The sequence below is a fragment of the Cervus elaphus genome, chromosome 5 (assembly GCF_910594005.1).
Source record: "Cervus elaphus chromosome 5, mCerEla1.1, whole genome shotgun sequence".
In the NCBI taxonomy this organism is placed as follows: domain Eukaryota; kingdom Metazoa; phylum Chordata; class Mammalia; order Artiodactyla; family Cervidae; genus Cervus; species Cervus elaphus.
The window spans coordinates 97,142,391-97,163,335 of NC_057819.1; the positions used below are offsets into that span (position 1 = coordinate 97,142,391).

A 20,945-nucleotide genomic window follows, 5' to 3' on the forward strand; every position below is an offset into this window, starting at 1 on the left:
TACCCCAGTGATGACTATTCTCATCATGGCCATGGAGAGGCCTCCTACAAGAGGGGAGCTACGGGGTCCAAAACGCTGGTGAAAGTAAAAGTCGCTCAGTCATGTCCAACTCTTTTCGACCCCATGGACTGTAGAGTCCATGGAATTCTCCAGGCCAGAATACTGGAGTGGGTAGCCTTTCCCTTCTCCAGGCGATCTTCCCAATCCAGGGATCGAACCCAGGTCACCCGCGTTGCAGATGGATTCTTTACCACCTGAGCCAGAAAGGAAGCCAAAAAGCTGGTACCAGTGCCCAAGGCTAAGGGGCACCAGGACACTGGCCCGTGTCACAGGGATTCCTGTGAGTGCCCACCTGGGACTTGAGCCCCATGAGGAGTAGCACCAGCCCCCAGGACCAGACTTTGGCCTCCCTGGGCCCCGTGAAACAGGCAGGATGTCCTTAAGGGCTGCTGATCGGCTCCCAAACACCCTGTTCTTTCCAAGCGGGAGCCATAGGACCCACCAAGGAGACTGACCCACATCCTGAACTGTAGCCCCTCACTCTTCAAATCAACCCTCTCAGTGGAGCATTGGTGGTATCGTGGTGAGCATAGCTGCCTTCCCAATCAACCCTCCCTCCTGCCCTCCAGCCCTCCTCCACACTCAGAGTTCCTCCTCCTATTTTCCTACTCAGACCCCTACAGAAAAGGTAGCAAAGTCAGCTGATGAGAAAGAACACATCCAGATGCAGAAAATGTACATACAAGTCTTTTTTTTTTAACTCAAGAAAGGGCTTTTACTGATTTTAACTCACTTCCTGGGAAGTTAATTTTTAAAACACTCTTATGGAGTTTATCCATCCCTTGTGCTACATTCAGAAACAATGATGCCAACCTAAACCCTCAGCAATGGGGTGAATATGGGCCCACCCCGAAGAAGCTGCATCCACCCCCAATGAAGCTGGGTCCACCCCAATGAAACTGGACCCACCCCAATGAAGCTGGGCCCCAGTGAAGCTAAGCCCACTGTGAGCCTGCAAGGTGGTGGTGGGGTACCCTTGAAACCCCTACCCTCCAGGTCCCAGCACACAGATGCTGAAGGAAAACATGCTGCTCTGTGAATGGCCTCCCATGAACTCCATAAAAGTGTTCTGAAGAACAGTACCAAATCATCATTTAAGCCCTGGGTTACAATGACTTAGTGCAAAGGAGCAGGGAGAAACATGGACCCAGAGACAATGGGCCGCATTCTGCTCAGAGCCTTAAATAAACAGAGAAAGTATATTACAGATGCATGTGCCAGTGCAAGACATGCTGTGTGCAGCAGATGGGCGCACACGGGCGCGTGTGCGGAGGAGCGAGGTACACCCACAGGCAGAGAGAACACACGGGAGGCACCGTTCCTCCAGCCCCGCCTTCTTGCCTCTCAACAGAGCGCTCCTGCCACACGGACCCAGTGCAGGCACCTGAAACCCCTTGTTTGGCTCATGTGTTCGGGGCAGGCATCCGAGTCCTGCTTTCCTTTCCTTCCGGGGGTCAGTCTCTTGAGCATTTGGTCAGTCCAAGGCCAAGCCGCCAGCCAGGCACTGATCCCAGCCAGAGAGAAGTCAGCTCCAGCTCTGAGCAGGCAGGATGACGACTGTCGGGGTGAGGCAGTAACGAAACGCCCACCTCTCCGTGAGCAGCTGCCCGCGTGCACACCCCACCAGGGTTAGGCCTCTAGCGCAGCCTCCAAGCTGGGCAGTTGGTCCTTCGGCCACTGGAATGTGAGGGCAACTTCTGGGGCCAAATGGGGAGGCCGGTGCGGGACTGATGATCTGATTTCTGTGACTTCACCATCTGCAAGGCCACAGGCCTGTGAGCCCAGGGCCCTCGGTCAGTGTCAGCCCTGGTGTCTTTCTGCAGCCGCAGCTCGGGGGAGCCACCGTGGGAGAGAGGGAGGCGGGCAGGGAAGAGTGATGCTCTTGGTTCAGGCCTCTCTGCTCCAAGCCTCAACTTGGCCCCTTCTGCGGAGAGGGCTGAAACACGATCCAGGACGGTCAGTCCAATCCACTTGGTGGCCAAGGAATGGTGGGCACGCTGGGGACCACCCACAGCTCATTAGGTGTTCCCAAGCAGGGCTGTGTACCTGCCTCCCCCACCAAAGGACAAAAGATAACGAGAAAGGAATCTGGATTCTCCAACAATGGCCCCAACCCCAGCGAGGCCCAGGACTACCCACCAAGGACTCAGAGCCGCCACGCCAGTGTTCTCCGCAGACACGGGCTCCGACAGAGCCCCCCGCCCCGCGCCCCGCCCCGCCCCGCCCCAAGGTGGGCAGCCGGAGCCCCTCCTCCCGCGCGCGGCCGCGGAGCCACGCCCACCTGGCCTCTTCAGGCTCCCCGCTCATCTTCTCGGTTTCCTGCCTCCTGCCCCTGGGCCTTGCCGACCGGCCCGGCGGGGTTTCTAAGGCACCACGGGCACCGAGCTTCCCCAAAGGATGAGTCCCGCCAGGGAGAGCCAGGACGAAGAGAAAGGCCTTGTGGGAGCCCCACCCACCCCCTACACCCCAGGTGACACACATTCCGATCCTGTCCCTGGACAAGTGCGCGCGGAGGTCATGCAGACGGGGGAGGAGGGCCGGGAGAGGGGCCACAGTCCTCAGCCCCCTGCCGGCAGGGGCGGCTGTTGGCATGAGGGCGGTGGGCCTTTGGAGGCGCGGGATGAGCGTGCTGCCTGGCGGCCCTGGGCGCATGCGGGGGGCTCAGGACGCAGCCTCGTCTTCTTGGACGCCGGGCAGCTCTGGGCTTTTGCCTCCTTCGCCAAACCCATCTTTCCTGTTCAGGGGACACCAGGGACAGAGGGACCTCAGAGGTCAGAACATGCATGCAGGAGGACACTCTCATACACACTCATAGGCATTTTTATCCACATCTCTCAAATCCCCCAAGCTCATCTCAGTCTCGCTGCCCCTGCATTGTGGTCCCTTGCTGGTTCCCCCACCCATAGTCTCAGCCCACAACCCTCCATGGCTCCCTATTGCTTGGAAAGGAAGTCTGGACTTCCCACCCTGACTTCTGGAGCCTTGCCAGATCTGACCATCTGTGGCCTGGCTCAGGCCCCATGGACCAGGGCAGAAGGGCTTTGGGTTTGCTTTTTTTTTTTCTTTGTTCACAGGACAGATTCTACTCATCAGTCTTGGGATTCTGTCCCATAGTCAATAGATTCCTGTTATCATCCTGATATCATCCTCTCCCCAGCCCCATGCCAGGGCCTTTAAAAAAAAAAAAAAGATTAATAAGTGGGTTTTGATGTCTTTAAAAAGGATCCATCCCATTTTATTCTACTATAGAGTTATCCCAAAGCATAAAGAACAGAGTCAGTCAAGGATAAATGTTGGGACTCTGATGAGGTAAAACCTTTTCAAAACTAAACCTGTGACATGTGTGCATGCTAAGCTGTTTCAGTCATGTCCAACTCTTTGCAACCCCATGGACCATAGCCCACCAGGCTCCTCTGTCCATGGGCTTCTCCAGGCAAGAATACTGGAGTAGGTTGCCATGTCCTTCTCCAGGGGATCTTCCCTGCCCACGGATTGAACCTGTGTCTCCTGCAGCTCCTGCATTGCAGGCAGATTCTTTACCACTGAGCCACTGGGGAAGCCAGTGTCACAGAATTATTGAATTTTATAACTAGGAAGTGTTAAGCCCCATCTTCTCACAGTCCAGATGAAGGAACCAACCTGTCTCCCCATTAACGTGTCCATAAAAGAATAATGACTGCCTTGCTCGATTGTACCCTTGGCATTCAGCCCTGTGCCTGTCATTGACCTGGGCTGGATGTCATTGACCTTAGCCTGTGACTGGCCTGTTCTACCACCAGGGGGCGCTGAGTCATAGGCACTGAGCTAGAGACCAGATGTCAAGGTTTGTTCCTCTGGTCTTGGTTCTGCCTGCTGTCCAGCCGTAATTAGTAATAGCTTTCTCTTTCACTCTCACAAGTGGCTCCATTTGGATGGTAGATATGTGGTCCCCTACACGAAACCCAATGCCAACATTATGGCCTGCAGATCCAGAGGAGGCCAAGGACTCCGTCTCCCAGGCCTGGCCACTTCACAGGGAACAGGCAGTAAGCTCAGGACAGCCAAGGCCTCTCCCAGGCACCCCCCCACCCCCAACCCTCCTTTGTCAAGAGGAGGACACGAGGTTGGTATGGAGACCTCCCTGAGTGTGAGCAACCTCTGTCAGGGAGCAGACACCAGCTCGTCCACAATGATGGGACTCACTAGTCTGAAGAGCCCACTTAACAAAAGGGTGGTCTTACACGAACAAAACCCACATCTGTGCCCCTGGATGGCACAAGCGAAACTGCCCCTTCCTGAGAGGCTGAGGTACCTGGACGGTGGCTGCTGCTCATCTCCCCGGGGAGCACGCCTTCCTGCAGCCTGTGAAGGGGCTGCGGGGAAGAGGGTCTGTGCCTCCCCACATGATCTTCAGAGAAGGCGTGCTCCCCAAGGCCCAGGACCCCTCACTGCCTTCTCCCTGCGGGCCTCTGCATAAACTCCAGCAGGGCTCACCGGCACCCCAAGCTGACTTTTATTTCAGTGGAAGAAGGCCTAAGTGCTGAGGACAGGGCTCACGGAGGTTTGGGGAACTGCTTTCCGGCCCTCTCCCAGGAGGTGGTGAATGCACAGGCCTGGCTGTCTGGAGGGAGCCTGCAGCCATGGGGGTTCCTCCTTCCTGCTCCGTCGTCATCGGTCAGCCTGTCCTTACTTGCTGGATAAGCATTTCCAAAGTGCTGACTGGGCACACGGCCTCGGCAATGACCGGAGATTGCACAGGCCACTCCGAAAAGCAGCGAACACTCCCCCAGACCAGGAGGAGGCAGTCCCTGCCTCCAAGACAAGCCAGCCTTCTACAAAGAGCAGACCCGAGACCCGTCTGGAAGCCTCAACTAGGCTTCCAGGGACTGAGAATGCAGGTGCAGACGGGGCCCTGCTGTGAGGCCTGGCTGAGTCCCCAGGCTCAGGGCTCAGCCTGGTGATGCTCAGAGTGAGGGGATGTGCCACAGCCCCCACCCCACCCCAGGGAGCACCCAGCAGGCCTCAGCCCACCAGTACTTACGACAGTAAGCTTCCTGGGGCGGACATGGATCGCTCTTCCCTCCGTGCCTGGGGCTCGAATGGGTTGCCAAAGGAACGCTTTCTCAGCATGGACTTAACCAGGATCTAGGGAAGACATATCAGCATGAGGAACAGGCCCCCAGGTTCCCAGACACATGGGCAGCCTCCACCCTGACTTCCAGACGGGGAGGCAGCTGGGTGGCCCTGCTGAGGTTCCCTTTCCTGGGGCAGGACAAGGAGAAGCATCCCAAGCAGAGGAAACGGTGGGAGCATGGAGGGAAGGTGGTTGAGGGTGGATTCTGGAAATGGTGAGGAGCCTGGTGCGTGGGGGAGGGACACTGAGGCCAGAAGCAGACCAGGAAGGGTCTGGAACACCAGGCGGAGGGCACAGGGAGTGCAGTGAGGAAATGCCTTCTGGCTACGCAGGAAGGATGGAGTGGAGGGGAGGCTGTCCTGGGCTGGGCAGTGGTGTGGGGGGGTGTCGACAGGGGACAGGCCCCTACCCCCGGCTCCGTGACTTTGTCCCTCCTCCTGCTATAAGGACAGCTCCATCGCCCCTGCCCACGTGCACACCAACTCTCACACATGTGCATAGCGCCAAGGGTGCCTTCATCTCTTCCTTCCTTCTTTCCATCAACAAGTGTTATATTGACCACCTACATATGCCAGACACGATTCTAGGCACAGGGACCACACTGAGTCAAATATTCTTGCCCTCATGGAGCTTATATTCCAGTTGCGGAGACAGGCAGTAATTAAGACAGATGAGTAGAGCATATGTTCATTAGTGGTAAGGGCTCAGGTGGAAAGAATAAAACAAGGAAGGGGGATAAGGTAAGACAAAGAGGAGGATGGAATTTTTTATAAGGGGGCCGGGAAGGGTCATGTCTCATGACAAGGTGACTCTGGAGTGAAGACCTGGAGAGAGTGAGGAAGTGGCTCTGTGGACATGGGGGCGGGAGAGTCCCAGTCAGAGGGAAAGGACGTTCAAAGGCACTGGGGCAGCAGCTTCCGTGGTGCATGGTTGGAAGCAAGAGAATGGAGGGAAGAGAGGAGGTTGGCAGGGAAAGGGGGGACAGGAAGGCTGTGCAGGGTCTGAGCTGAGAGGTGACATGACCAGGTCACCAGACCACCCTGGCTGCTGAGCTGAGCATTTACTGTAGGTGGGGGGCAAGGGTGGAATCAGGGGGACAAGCTGGGAGGCAATTCCAGTGGTTCAGGAGAGAGACAATGGTAGCTAAGATGAGGGATGTGGCAGTATGGACCCTATGGGAGCTGATCATTCCAGGGACTCCATATAGCCCCAGAGCTCTGAGAGTGCTGGGACCTTTAGCCCGCTGGCCCTAGCTGGGCCTGGACCCAGGAGGGAGGCATGAAGTGCACAGACCAGACCGCACCCCCGGCACAGGCCCCAGCACGCTCTCCTGGCATTGTGCTCACCCTGACTCACCACGAAACCTCAGCACAGGGCAGGCCATGACTCTCAGTGTCCCCTGCCCCCCACCTCAAAAAAAAAAAAACAACAGCTGGCCATCAGGGGCTATGTTAATAACTTCCAACCATTAAGGTGGAAGATGTCCAGAGGAGGATGAGAAAATCTAAAACTTGACAGGAGAGCAGGGGGAGCACACAGGTGGTGTCCGCCTGATGTGTGGGGGCCCCAGGGTCACTTCTCCAAATCAAAGGCATCCGAGGCCTTTCCCCTGTCATGTCCTTGGCACCTAGTCCAATGTCTGGAAAATAGCAGAAGTTCAATAAACCTTAGGAAGGAAGGAAGGAAATGCTTCTCCAATCGTGGTGAATGTTGACACTCAGCAAGGGCCAGTATATTTAAATCATTCACTCTCTTCACCACGCCTCCTGGTCTCCCTACCATGAGACTGAATAGCGTGACCTTGTTCCTGTGGGTCTGCAGTGGCCTCGGGCCCAGCAATGGGGCTGGCCAACCAGGAAGCCGTCGGTCCCATCATAGGGCCCAGCACACAGCAAGTCTCAGGTGGTGCCCACGCCCACCGCCAGGCCCTCCCAGGAGTTGGCGACTTCTGCCCCCATCCACTTACCACCGTGGTCCAGCTGGGTATGAGCCTGACCGAGTTCTTCACCTCCTCCTCCGTCACCTCCACCATGCTGCAGTGCTCCTCCTCCGAGGGAAGGGGCTCCTCCCCATTCTTGGTCACCCAGGGGTGCAACTGTGGAGGAGAGGACGGGGAGGGTCAGGGCCCGGTGACAGACACCGGCCAGCAAAGGACCTGGGCATTCCACCAGCAGTCCCCTTGAGGGTCCAAAGGCCACAAGCCCCAACCCAGCACCCACATGCCTCCAGGGTAAGGCTCCCCAAACGGGAAAACCAAGGCCTGTATTCTGCGGCCCAGCCCAGCCCAGCACCTTGATGTCTGGCACCCCAATTCTCGTTTCGGGGTTCTTGTCTAGCATCTTCAGGATTAAGTCTTTGAGCTCTTCGCTGACCTTTGGCCTAAAGAAAAGGAAGGAAGGAGACAAGGGAGAGATAGCTGATGGTCCTTTCCTTCCCAACTCTCCACCCTACCATGGTCCGGGCTTCCCTGAATTGACACATGGCACAGTGGTAAAGAACCCGCCTGCCGATGCAGGAGATGCCAGAGACGCGGGTTCGATCCCTGAGTCAGGAAGATCCCCAGGAGTAAGAAATGGCAACCCACTCCAGTATTCCGGGAAGATTCCATGGACAGAGGAGCCTGGTGGGCTATATAGTCCTTGGGGTCACAAAGAGTCAGACATGACTGAGCATACACACACGGGGCAGAAACACTGGTGACCCTCAGGTCTCAGAGAGCAGGATGGGAGGGACGCCCCTGAGGCACCAAGGTGGAAGGAGAGAGTTTCAGAACAAGGGTACGGATAGCCTTCTCCCCTGAGTACGACATAAAGCAGTCACCCTCAGGGGGCAGAGGTCACAGACCCAAAGAGGCTCCCATGGGTGTTGGACACCCACCTGCAGGGGACAGAGATGATGAGGATAAGTTGAGAAGAGTCACTTTAAGGGACTCCAGGGGGACTTCAGCCCCACTCACCCCACCCCCATCTTCTTTCCTCCACCGGGAAGGCGGCCAGGGAGAGTACTCACTGGACAGAGGAGGAAACGAAGGCCCGCATCACCCCACCTCACCCCCCACCCCGACCCCCACACCAAGAGTGAGGGCAGGGCCAAGGCTCGTCGGGAAGGGCGCAGGGCTCAGCCCACATCAGCTTCGGCCGGCTCTGCCCAGGCTTCACGCTTCATTGCTACTTAAATTCTTGGCAGAAGGAACCTACTCTTAGGACTATGACCTTGGCTCCCTCTGCCGGCCTAGATTCCTAATCCCTTTTAAAACTCCTGGGCTGGGGAGGATGCATAGCAGGAGGAAGGGCGAGGAGAGGGCAGTCAGAGGAAAGGGACTGAAGCCAGTGCTGCGGGGGGTGGCAGCTGGGGGGCGGGGAGCCATGTGGTGGGTGAACAAGGGGTGGGACCCAGGGGTCACTGAATGCCCGGGCTAGGGCGTGCCTATTCTTGAAGCAGGAGATAGGATGAGATTTGTTGTGCTTTATAGGGTCACTCTGCCTGCCCGTGGTGGTTGGATGAGGCAGAGGACAGGTAGGAAGTGCACTTGGCAACGGAGCCGAAAGAAATGTAAGAGGCGGACTCAACAAGGCTCGGAGCCAGACAGGAAGTGGGCGAGAGGGAGCAGGAGCACAGAGGACCACTCCCAGGTCGGTTTCTGACCTGCCCGGGGCACTCAGCAAAAGGCAAAAGGGCTCTGAAATGTGAAGCACCAGGGGCCACAGGCTGGCTGCCGTAACCAGCATTTTGATCAGAAGCATGAATGAGCACAGAGGCCTCTCCAAACAGTCCCTCTGGGCTCAGAGACCTCAGTCGCAAAGGAAGGGGGAGGGCGGAAGGAGTGGCTTCAAGTCTGAGGCCCACTGAGCCTCCACTTTTCCATCTGAAGCCCCCCCACCCCGTGTGGAGAAGGTGGAAGTTCCCCGTGGGTGCAGGGTCTACATGGGGGTGATGTCACTGATCTCATGGAGGCCTTCAGTGAAGGAGCAGATGAGCATGTAACCTGGGGTCATCCCTGCCCCGCTCCTGGGCTCAGAGTTCCCGTCTGTACAAGGACATCCGACCCAGGTGTCTGGGACCCTCTCACATCTCCCTCCATCTGCTCCCAGGGAGCAGCTCCCCCACCTCCAGGTCTGCAGGCTGGGGCAGGGCCCTGGAAGGACAAAAGCTCTGCCCAGACTCAGACATGCCTCCCCGGGGGTGGGCGGGGCCCGTGGTGGACAACTGGACAACTCACTCCTCGGGGAACACGACGGCCTCGTTCTTGATCTTGCGGTGCAGGGCCAGGATGTAATCGTCGATGAACGGGCACTGCGGGGGAAGAGACAAGGGATGAAGGCCCAGCACCTCAGCCTACTGGGGGCAGCTCTGGGCTCCTCATGAGATGGGAGTGGGGGGGCCTCATCAGGGCCTGGCCCACAGGAGATGCCCAGCAAACGTGGACTGAATGAGTGTGTCATGGAGGGAACCAGGGGTTGTGTACCTTCCAGGGTAACAGCCACTTGCAGCAAGGCCCGCACTGCCAGGGCCTAAGGTTTGGGAACGTGCTCCCTGAGATTCCGTCCTGTGCCTCAGCGCGGTCCCTGGAGTGGGGACACCTCTGGACAGGGAACTGGGCCATGCCAAGGTCAGATGTCCGGCCTGACTCAGAGCAGGTGTCAAGGACAATTTGTTGAATGAATGAAGGAGTGAGTGAATTTGTGAATGAATGAATGGCATTGAAGGATAGAAGGACAAGGAGCACCCAGGCTGGAGTGGTGGTAAGACCACCATCTAACCTCTGTGGGAGCTCTGCTGACCCAGGACTCCCGCACATGAATCCATCCCCCCCAAGAGGACAAGGGGACATGAGAAAAATAGAAACGCCCCTTTTCCTTCCATCATTTCTGAGCTGAGTGGGCTCTTTCAAAGTCACTTTACTTCAGGACACAAAGGCACAGCCTACATCTATCATGCTTCCTGGCTCAGCTCGCCCAGCCCATGGTGCCAGGGGTGTGGGCCGGCCCCAGCTCTACCAGCCCACCCAGCACTCACCTTCCCATAGACAAAGCAGTACAGCGTGACCCCTGTGGCCCACACATCCAAGGCCTAGAAAGAAACAGTTCACATCAGTCCCCCAAAAGGAATAGACACACCCCTTGCTCACCCAGCTCCAGTGGGCCATGGGAGAAGGCAAGCAGGAGACCTCCTTCCCCAGTCATGCATTCATTCAACAAACACTCCCAGTCCCTTGTTTTATGCCAGACCCTCTGCTGAGCACTGCGGACATGGGGATGGCCAGAGCAGGGCCCCTGCCCTCCAGGGTTTCCACGTCTCCTTGGAATGGGCCCAAACCAGATGTGTTTCCAACAGAACAGTGCAAAACCCACTTCGTCTACAAGGTCACATTTGCAGTACCCATAACACTGATGCACACCAGAATATTGAATTTATACTTGCTAAACCAGCTCTTGCTTTGAGAAGTCATCCCTCTTGCTGATGATCCCCTGGAGAAGCCATCATCCACCTTCTTTCTGACACCAGAACGGCCTCTGGCCCTCAGCTACCTCCACAACTCCTCGGGGCTCCCCTGCACCCTGGATTCGAATGTGCCCTGTCTCTACAAGTTTCTGCTTCTGGAACCCCACTTCCTCTTCTCATATCCGCTTTCTCTCTTATGTGAGTGATCCTCAAATCTCTACCTACACATTCCTGCCGCAGATGCCTCATCTGAATCCAATCAGGGAACACCAGACGAATGCAAACTGATGTCGTTCTACAAAATAACAGGCCTGTTCGCTTCAAAAATGCCAAGGCCAAGCCACTCTTCCAGATTAAAGGACCCCAAAGAGACAGGACAAGTGAATGCAGTGACTGACCCAGGATTGGATCCTGAACCAGAAAACGAAAAGACATTAAAGGACACAGTATGGGGGCAACCGATGAAATCTGAGTAAGGTCGATTAGGTAACAGTCTTTTATTGATCATAAATGTCCTAACTTTCATAACTGTACTGAGGTTATGTAAGAGAATGCCCTTGTTCTCAGAAAATATCCCTGGCAGTATTTAGCGGTAAAGGGAGATAATGTCTCCAACTTCCACAAATACAGGGAGAAACAGTGAAAAGGCAAATGGGATAAAATGACCTATATAGGAATAACCTAATATGTGTATATGTGTAATTGATTCACTTTGCTGCACACTTGAAACTAACACAACATTGTAAATAAATTCTACTCCAATAAAAATTAATTAAAAGAAAAAGAAAAAAAATCTCTATTTACATCCCTCTCTTGACCTTCATATCGACACACATGTCCAAACTCCTCAACCATTTCCTCCATGGCAGAACCACAGAGGGGCAGCCAGCATTCCACAGGGGATAACAGGATGTGTGCCCGGGGACACACAGAATCACAGCCTCTGCTCGGAAAGCTTTGCCACTGCCTCCGTCACTTAGGACCAAGCCCAAACTTCCAGACCCTCTAAACTCTGCCCAAATGCCACTGCGCCCCTCAGTTCTCTGGTATGTTCTCTGGACCCCACCTCCTGTAAATTCTCCCCATTCTTGAAGGCCTAGTTCAAATACTGCCATACCCTCAGAAGTCAGGGGAGCCTACGACATCCCCCGAGACAGGAGTTCTGTCCTTTCACCAGGATCAAAGGGCAGGGAGCTGGGCCATCCGAGCTCTGACTGTCCCACATCCCAGCCCAGAACTCAACAGAGAGCAGCTAGTAGGAAATTTCTGCAGGGGGCCATTGCGCTGGAGAATGAGAGGAGACCCAAGCTGGGGTTCTCGTTGGACTCCAGGAAGAGGCAAACCCAGGGGGGGAGGACCCTGTTCGGTGCTCACTCCTGAGACACGAGGACCTTGGCTCCCCCAGGTTAGACATGGGATGGCATGACATGCTCCCACACCCCTCCACCTAAACCCCAGCCCAGACCGGACCCTGGGGGCCACCTTTCCACTGAAGCTCTGGCCGGAGTCAGAAATGGCCTCGGGGGCCATGAACGCTGGAGTCCCAGCTGTGCTGGACAGCCGAGCGTCGTTCCCCTCGAACTGGTTGCTGACACCAAAGTCAGCGATCTTCACGTGCCCATCGTCTCCCAGAAGCAGGTTGGATGGCTTGATGTCCCTGTGGATGATCTTCTGGTAGTGCACTGCAGAGAGAGGCAGCTCAAGCGTCGGCCTGGGGCCCCTTCACCCAAAACTGCCCCCTTGGCCCTCGCCTGGCCCTGGAGGTGCCCTCAAACTCCAGGAGAGAAGCAGCTGGGACTTCCTGGCCCCTGCACACACTTGTCTCATGAGGACCTCGGAAGAGGATGTCAGGGCCCCCTGCTCAGCTATGCAGTGAAGACACTAACTCAGGCTGTTAGTAACAGAGCCAAGCCTGGACTCTCAGGAATCTTGGAATTCCAAGCCCGGTGCTCTCTCCATGGCAGTCAAGGCCCCTGCCATTGAGTGGACGTCAAAGGAAACTGGGGAAGAGGGTCTCCATAGGCCCTCCCTGGCCCCCCCATGTGAGTGCTGTCTGCAGGCTCAAAGCCCATCAAAATCTTTCTATACTTTGGGACTCCCTGGTGGCCTAGTGGCTAAGACTCCGTGTTCCCAATGCAAGGAGCCCAGGTTCAATCCCTGATCAGGGAACTAGGTCCTACATGCCACAATTAAGTGTTCGTATGCTGCAACTAAAAGGTCCTGCATGCCACACGAAGACTGAAGATGCTGTGTGTCGCAACTAAGACCTCGCGCAGCTGAATAAATCAATTAAACAAACAAACCTGCCTCCAGTTCCATCCCCTACCCAGCCTGTCACAGCTGCCACTGCTTCTTGGACTGAGGGTGGGGTATCCTGCAGAGGTATTGTCCTCAGCCCTGGGACTCTGGGCCAATGGGATTTTAGAGAGGGAGGGAACGCCAGTCCTTGGGACCTCCAGGATGAACATGGCTGAGGTAATGGTCAGCCTGCTCTAGTAGGCTAAGTGCCCACCCTGCTTCCTGGGTCCAGCATTGCTGGGAAGAGATGAGCAGCTCAGACTGAGATAGCCCTAGATGTCCCAGCAGTGAAAAGGCACCGACTTCAGCCACAGCCTTGCACTTATGAGCTCGCCACTCAACAAATAACTTCCCTTGGACCACCACATCCAGGGATGATGGAGACAAGGGAAGATGAAACAGGAAGGAGGGCAAGGGAGGGGAGAGGAGGAGGAGAGGGTGGCTGGGGGTTGGGGGGCAAAAGGAGTGAGGGTCATATAATAATAACAACAGAGGGGCTTCCCTGGTGGCTCAGTGGTAAAGAATCTGACTGCCAGTGCAGGAGACACAGGTTCGATTCCTAATCCAGGAAGATCCCACATGCCACCGAGCAACTAAGGCCGAGAGCCACAGCTACTGAAGCCCACGCACCTGGAGGCCCTCGATCCACAAGAGAAACCACCGCAATGAGAAGCCCGCACACCACAACTACAGAGCAGCCTCCGCTCACGGCAACTAGAGAAAAGCCCAGGCAGCAACAAAGACCCAGCACAGCCAAAAACAAATATATAAATAAAAAGCATTAAAAAAAAATAACAACAGAACCCACGACCCTACAGCACTCTCCTCCCATGTGTCAGGTACACGTGAATCATTTGACACACACCCATTCAAGCACGGGGCCCAGGAGGCTCCGTATTTGATCATAGAAAGTGGGCTCAAATTCTAGCCTCTCCCTTGAATTCTCAGCTCTTTATCCAAATGGACATCCTGTGGACATCTCAATATATATCCCAATATTTCTCGATCACATTTTTGTTTTTTGGCCGTACTATGCAGCATGCGGGATCTTAGTTCCCAGACCAGGGATCAAATCCCTGCCCCCTGCATTGGGAGCGTGGAGTTTTAACCACTGGACCTAGGGAAGTCCCTCAAACACATATTTAATGCAGAATTTGACCTCTCTATCTGCAATCACCACCAAACAAACAACCCTGTTCCTTGTCTAGTCCCTCCCATTTGATTAATGGCCATACTACCAGTTGCTCAGCCAAAAACCCCTCTTTCCTTCAGATCTCACATCCAATTCATCAGCAAGTCCTATGAGCTGGACCTCTCAGATATATTCCAGACCCGACTGCTTCTCCTACCTGCATGGCTGCACTGGCCCCATCTGTGAGAGTCAGGCCTGAGCCTCCCAGGGCACAGGGAGCCTCAACTCCCCCTTCTCAGGCATGGATCACAACAAGGTGGGCCTTCAGCACCCAGTGTCTCCATTTGTCTGCCTGTCCAGCCCCTGCTGCTGTCCTATCCACTCCAGAAAGCCCTTCGTCAACTGTGATTAGCTAGGTCTTGATGAGGCTTTACCCAAGAGTCAGATGGGATCAGCTTGGCTTTTTTTTTTTTTTTTGCAGAGAGAGGATGAGAGACAACAGACCCAGGACAGGAAGTGGGTGGAAGCCAAGCTGGTGTAGGGTTGCGTCTGCCGCAACCACACCAAGCTGAAATGCCCTCCTCTCACACCTCTAGGCCCTTGTAGGGACTTTCTGCAAAGCCCTCTTTCTCTGTGCCTCAGTTTCTCCGTATGTACAAAGACAGCATTAACATGAAGACACTGGAGTGGCTCAAATGAGATAGACATTCACTGCAGGTAAAACCTCAGCTGGCCCTCACCTGCTCCCCTAGGGAGAGAAGATGCTTCTGATAAACCAAGCTGAGGATTCAGAGGGGGGATGTATCCCACTCCCCAAACCAGGCCAGGACCCTAGGTGCGTGCAGGCCCCCTTCTCCCCATGACCAGAGAGTCACCCGGTGCCGGCCACCCCACCTCCTTCACATCTGCTCCCCACTGCCGCAGCCCTAATCCAGGACTCACCATCTGTCACTTGGGCTGCAAAACCAGCCTCCTCCCTAACCAGTTGGCCGCCTCTTGCCCTCCATCCAGCCGCCACACAGCTGCCAGACAGAGCTTTCTAAGACACAAATCCGCTCACTCCCCTCCCCTGCTTGAAGCCCTCTGGGTCTCACAGAGCTGACAGGATAAAATCATGAAAGTCCTCTGCACTGACAATCCCAGCCCTCAAGGTGTGACCAGGACAGTGCTTCCAGCATCATCTTTCCCCATCCCTGGCTCCCTGGTTGGACTCAACCAAACTGAATTCCTCCTCCTCAGATAGTACATGCCTACTCCCCTCTATGCCGCTGCCATGCGGTACACCCTCCCACCATGCCTCAAACTGGCCAGTGAACTCCTATTCGTCCTTCAGAACCCTGTTCATAAGTGGTCTCCTCCAGGAAGCCTCCCTTGGTCCCTTAGTGCTCCAACAGCTCCTGTGCCTCCCCAGTCTTGGCAGGCGCTGCTCAGGTTCCTGTCTCTCCCACCAGGCTGCGAGATCCTTGAGATCTCTTCTGGGTCTTTGGCATCCACATGCCCCCAACTGGCACTTACTAGGTGCTCATAAATGGATAAATGAATGAATAAATGAATTGCAGACAGAGGCTAAGCTAACATCCTCCCTCCTGAGCTCTCCATCACCTTAGGGTGCCTCACAGTAAACCCACCCAGCTACCACCCACCCGTCCCATGCCAGGACTGACTCTTCCTGGAGCAGCTGGACACAAACGCCTTCCCACAGCTCTTGATGCCCTGTGAGAGGAAGAACATCCACCTATGCGGTAATAAGCCGGCCCCGCCCGGAAGGACCTGGCGCATGCCCAGTGAAATCTGCCGCTACCTTACCTGTTCAGGAGGTTTCGGCCCCGCCCACAGGCCAATTGACCCGCCCCCAGCTAAAGATGATTGGCAGATCAGCACTGACTGACAGGAACGGCTCAGAGCCGGCCCACCCTGGGCTCCAGCCCCTCCTGTGTCCCCCTCTCGGGTCCCCAGCCCAGGGAGGCAGGCAGCCCCTCACTCACAGTACTCAAGGCCCAGGATGATGTCCCTCAGGTAGAGGCGAGCTTGCTCCTCGGGGAAGGGCTTGTCGCAGGGTACTTCCATGACCGGCCTGTCGGGAGGGCGGGATGTTTAGCTGGAATTAGGATGAGCAAAAGCAGATGGCAAGTTCCCCTTCACTGGGCCCTACAAACTCCTTGGGACATTTCAGGAGCCCTCTAAGCTCGAATGGGTCCCTGGAACACAAGATAGTAGCTTTTTCTCTCATATAAAGAAAATTTGAAAATACACATAGATGCACATATCCCTTTTCAATCGTTACAATTTCAAATTAGCTTTATCTTACTTCTGGTTGGCTTGGTATGCCTTCTTCTAAGAACTTAATTATCAACAATCAGACAGTTGCAAAGATTCCATTTACAGCTCTGTTTCTCAAACTGTAGGTCCAGGACAAAGAAGGTCATGAAATCCATGTAGTGGGTGGCTACTGCTTTTCCTTTTTTTTCCTAATAAAGTCCTATTTACTAGAGTATATCACATGTAATAAGGATATATGCTGTTTTAGAAAACTTTGGTTTCAATCACAGATATGAATGGCAATGTAAAACTTTATTTCTTACTTGGAACAGAGATAAAAAATGCTGAAAGCCCCTGAGTCTTTTTTTTTTTTTCCCTGAGTCTTAAAGGACACATTCCCTGCCTCTTGCCGGAACCGGTCTTTAGGGCCTCCCAGACAGAGAGACAAGTCACAGCCTATATTCAAGACCTTAGCGGTTAAGGAGCCCAGTCCACCCAGCCCTGCACCCACTACTCCACGTCAGCTGCTCCGTACATACCCTGAGAAGGTTAGACAAGGCAGACATGAGTTAGAACCCTAGATTTCATCAGCGACTCACTGTGTGCCTTTGGGCAAGCCACTTACCCTCTCTGAACCTCAGCTTCCCCTCTTGTAAAAAGGGAGTGAATGAAGTCCCAACTACCTAACTCACAAAATGTGTAAAACTGAAAGAACTCTTTTGTGATTTGAATACAGGTGAGAGTTGAGTTTCATCTTTCTACTTTTCCTTTCTTCTCTCGCTCCGGCATCAAAATCTTCTTCCAATTCTTCAAGGCCTGGCTGGAAATCCATCCCCTCTTCCTGAGGCCTCCCTGACTATTCCAGCCTCACTGACCCCATCAGCCTTCAAAGAATCACCTTCTTGGTCTCTTATTTCCCATCCATTTCCCCCACCCCACCCCCAAACCCAGACCACAGCTCCCTAAGGACAGAGCCTGGGCCTCTTTCTTTCACTAGAGTAGCTGACCCTAGGACTAGGGATACGGGGAGGGAAAGGAAGACCTGGCCTGCCTGAACGCGATGGGTAACTCACCCCTTTCTCAGGAGGTCAAACACTGAAAGAAAGGAGAAAAGAAGAGTAGGTAAGTTGCAGCCAGGCTGAAAACACAGCCAATGCTAAGATCCCTGCCCCTTCTGGAGGGTGGGAGAGGGGGCAGGCATCCAGGTATACTTGAGGGAGAGACAGGAGAGGGGTCCCAGGGTATCAGAGGAGATAAATGGCTGAGAGTGGGTCTACTATGAACTTGCCTCACTGGAACCTTAGGTGCCGAGTGAGGAGCATCAGCATGAATGCCTTTAACAGGGGAAACTGAGTCTTAGAGAAGGGGCAGGTAGGAGAGGGAGTGGAGGCTAAAGCCTTGGTCTCTAACTCCTAAGCCTGTGTTCCTTCTGGCCCATTCCCTGAAAGCCTCTAAGCCCAACCCTGAATCAAGCACCAGGGACTTAAGTAACAACATCAGTATTACTGTTACTAACAATAATAGCTAATGTGTCTTGCATGTAATAACTCATTTACTTCTCACATCAACCCTATGATGTAGATACCATTACCATCCCCATTTTACAGGTGAGGAAACTGAGGCACAGAGTTATCAGCTAGGGCCTGGGAATCCACATCACATAGCCTACTTCTTGTATCTGCCTGATCCACTGTCTTTCCAACCAGTGGCGTTGGGGTTTGGGAACACTGGTTGACTCTAACTGGATATCCTGAGTCTGGCTCAGCAGGGCTGAGGAGAGAATCTGGGACTTGAGAACATGTCTTTCCTCTTTGTCCCTAGTAGGTCAGTTCATTTCACAAAGCCCATCTGAAGGTCAAGTGTGTCCCTGGGGAGCCTTTGGACCCACCCAAGTAAGCTACTTTGGGGATGAGCTGGGTCACTCACCCAAATAGAGATTGTCCTCAGCTGGGTCATCCAAGACCTGGTGAGAAGGAGCAGACACGGCGGTGGGACTTGGGGAGGCATGGGGTAGGGGTGCTTGCCAGCCCCAGGACCACTGTGTGCTCTGCAACCACCCCAGATGATGGAGCAGGACCTGTGCTACCACGAGGCTGATGAGGCCTCAGAAACCACTGGCCCCTGACCCTGGTCCACCACACAGCCCCCTGCCCCTCTCCCCTTCGCCATGGGGCTCACTTCTTGCCTCTGGAGCAGCTCGTCCCCCACTATGGGAACCTGAGAACATCCCAGAGCAGCCTCAACTGGCCCCAGAAGCCTCCTGGCCATCCCTATCCCAATTCTGGCCCTGCCCTTGGCACACCTCCCTTGGCAAAATCCCTGGGTCTATGCCAGGTGCCCCCTGCACCGAGGGCTACTCCATAGGCCTCACCGACTCGCCACCTACCTCGATCAGCTTGACCACATTCACGTGGTCCAGCTTCTTCAGGATGGCAATCTCCTGGTACACCCGCTCCAGGGGCAGCAGCTGCTTGGCTGGGCCTCCCTGGGCAGCCTGGGACCCTCTGGGGGGAGGCCGACCTGTGATCAGGAACGACAGTCCAGCGTGTCACAGGAGGCCGGGCCTCACCGCAGCCCTGCAGCCAGCCTTAAGCAAGAATCTTGCAAGACCTTGGCCTTGGCCTCAACCCACCAAGCACAGTCCCACCACCAGGCCTTTGCTCACTCGCTCCCTGTCCACCCCCTAGTCCTAACAAAGCTAGCCTCTGAGGTCTCCCCCTCGTCCCCAGGCCAGGAGCTCCCACGCACAGGACCAGACAGATACGCACGTGGGAAGCCGTACTGCTTCAGTAACTTCTTCTTGGAAAGAACTTTCATGGCCTGAGGAGGGAGGGGCAGAGATGTCACTGACGTGATGCCACCAGAGATTAGAACAGATTGGTTACATGTGAACTGAAGTCCAGAAAGGCTCATGGGCACACGGCCCTGAGCATGTGGACCGGCTGCAGTCACACTGAGTTAGGAGGTGGCCATGACTGAACCTTAGGCCTTACCCCTGTTTCCCACAACAACCCTTTCTGGAGCTCTCCCCTCGGAGGCATCCAGCGTCGGCTTGCATATTCCCAGGGTCCAGAAGCTCATTCCCTTTGCATTCCACTAAGGACAGGGAGATTACTCCCTTCACAGGCAGCCTTGTCCACCGTCTTGGCACAGCTTCTGACCACCCCCCAATCTTCTAGGGCCCAGTGTAGGCGACACCTCCCTCCTTTCCCCAGACTTACATAGTGTCTATCTTCACTTTCATTGTAGGCCAGCCTCACCACACCGTAGGCACCCTGCAAAGAGGCACAGGTCAGCCCCTGCTGGATAGGGCAGCCTCCCCCAAGACTAGGGGGAGAGGAGGAGGGGAGCCTGAGCTGCTCATTCCCCCCATCTCCTCCCACATCCCATCTCAACCCCGGTGACCTGTGGGCATAAATTTCAGGCAGGAAGGGAGGGCTCCATTCCCAGGTCACTGCCCCTGCTGGGCTCAGCACAGCTCTATGCCTTCCCCAGTCCCCTCCATCAAAAACTCTGAGGAGAACTTCCCCAGGGGTTCAGTGGTTAAGAACCCACCTGCCAATGCAGGGGACAAGGGTTTGATCCTTGGTCTAGGAAGATTCCACATGCCATGGGGCAACTAAGCCCATGTACCACAACTACTGGGCCCACACTCTGGAGCCTGTGAGCCGCAACTACTGAAGCCCGTGAGCCTAGATCCATGCTTGATATCAAGAAAAGCCACTGCAATTAGAAGCCCATGCACTGCAACAAAAAGTAGCCCCTGCTCAACGTGACTAAAGAAAGCCCATGTAGCAAGGAAGACCCAGGACAGTCAATAAGTAAATAAACATATCAAACTCCAGGGAGTCAGGAATCAAGAATTATCTCCCATCCCCTGTAAAGGACAAAACTTCCCTCACATCCAGGGTAGGACTTTCTTGGCTCAGCCTCACATTCCCGGAGGAGGAGAGGGATTGTGGAGGATCCAGACAGGCTGGATCCACAAACCCCCAAGACAAGTTCCCCCTGCTCTTGGCCTGCCCCCAGGCCTACCTTGCCAATCTCACTCTGCAGCTTATACTGGTTCAGCTGTACGCAGTCCTGGTGGGGGAAGAGAGGGGCCATCAGGTAGAGCTTGAGCCAGAAGCAGCACTCCAGGTGCACTTGCAGGGCCCAATCCTGGCCCCAGGCCCCTCACCCTCAGGCCCCGGGCCTCATCAACATGTCAAGTTTAGATGGGGAAGTGAGGTGGTGCCAACACCAAAAGTGATACCGAAAGCTACAAGACTTGGATAATGTTTGGAGATGTGAATGGTGAAATTTGCCTGTGCTTTGCTCCCTGAGAAGTGGTGGGAAAATGCACTAATTTCCACCTGGATACAGGGGGCTGGGAGATCCTGATGTGAGAAACCCATGAGCAAGTACTTCTGGAAGCAGCTGAATGAGGAGACTGCATAGACAAGAAAGATGAGGACAACCTTTGGACAGGGGACCTGGCTCGGCCTCTAAAATCTGCAGGTTGCTCAGTACTTAGGTTCACTTTAGATCTAAGATGCAAAGACAGAGCCAGTGGGAGCCCAGAGGCTGGGAGCAGGCTGGCAGTTTGTGAGTCACAGCAGACTCTATGAGGCAGGATTAGAAGTTGGGGGCTCAAGCTGG

General features: G+C 54.9%; 1 protein-coding gene across 1 annotated transcript in view; it reads right to left on the reverse strand.

The window, feature by feature from the left end:
* Positions 1–744: 744 nt before the first annotated feature.
* The window catches only part of CAMKK1 (calcium/calmodulin dependent protein kinase kinase 1), a 28,789-nt gene continuing 8,588 nt past the window's right edge, over positions 745–20,945 (reverse strand). Inside the window, exons 3-16 of the mRNA XM_043903433.1 lie at positions 20,340–20,387; positions 19,526–19,579; positions 19,073–19,124; positions 18,691–18,824; positions 18,231–18,267; positions 17,378–17,399; positions 16,031–16,119; positions 12,098–12,297; positions 10,190–10,243; positions 9,393–9,466; positions 7,465–7,552; positions 7,140–7,268; positions 5,081–5,184; positions 745–2,794 (exon numbers count right to left, since the gene is read on the reverse strand). Of these exons, the coding sequence (XP_043759368.1) occupies positions 2,722–2,794; positions 5,081–5,184; positions 7,140–7,268; positions 7,465–7,552; positions 9,393–9,466; positions 10,190–10,243; positions 12,098–12,297; positions 16,031–16,119; positions 17,378–17,399; positions 18,231–18,267; positions 18,691–18,824; positions 19,073–19,124; positions 19,526–19,579; positions 20,340–20,387 (1,158 nt within the window). The 3' untranslated portion in view covers positions 745–2,721. The remainder of the gene's footprint in view (positions 2,795–5,080; positions 5,185–7,139; positions 7,269–7,464; positions 7,553–9,392; positions 9,467–10,189; positions 10,244–12,097; positions 12,298–16,030; positions 16,120–17,377; positions 17,400–18,230; positions 18,268–18,690; positions 18,825–19,072; positions 19,125–19,525; positions 19,580–20,339; positions 20,388–20,945) is intronic.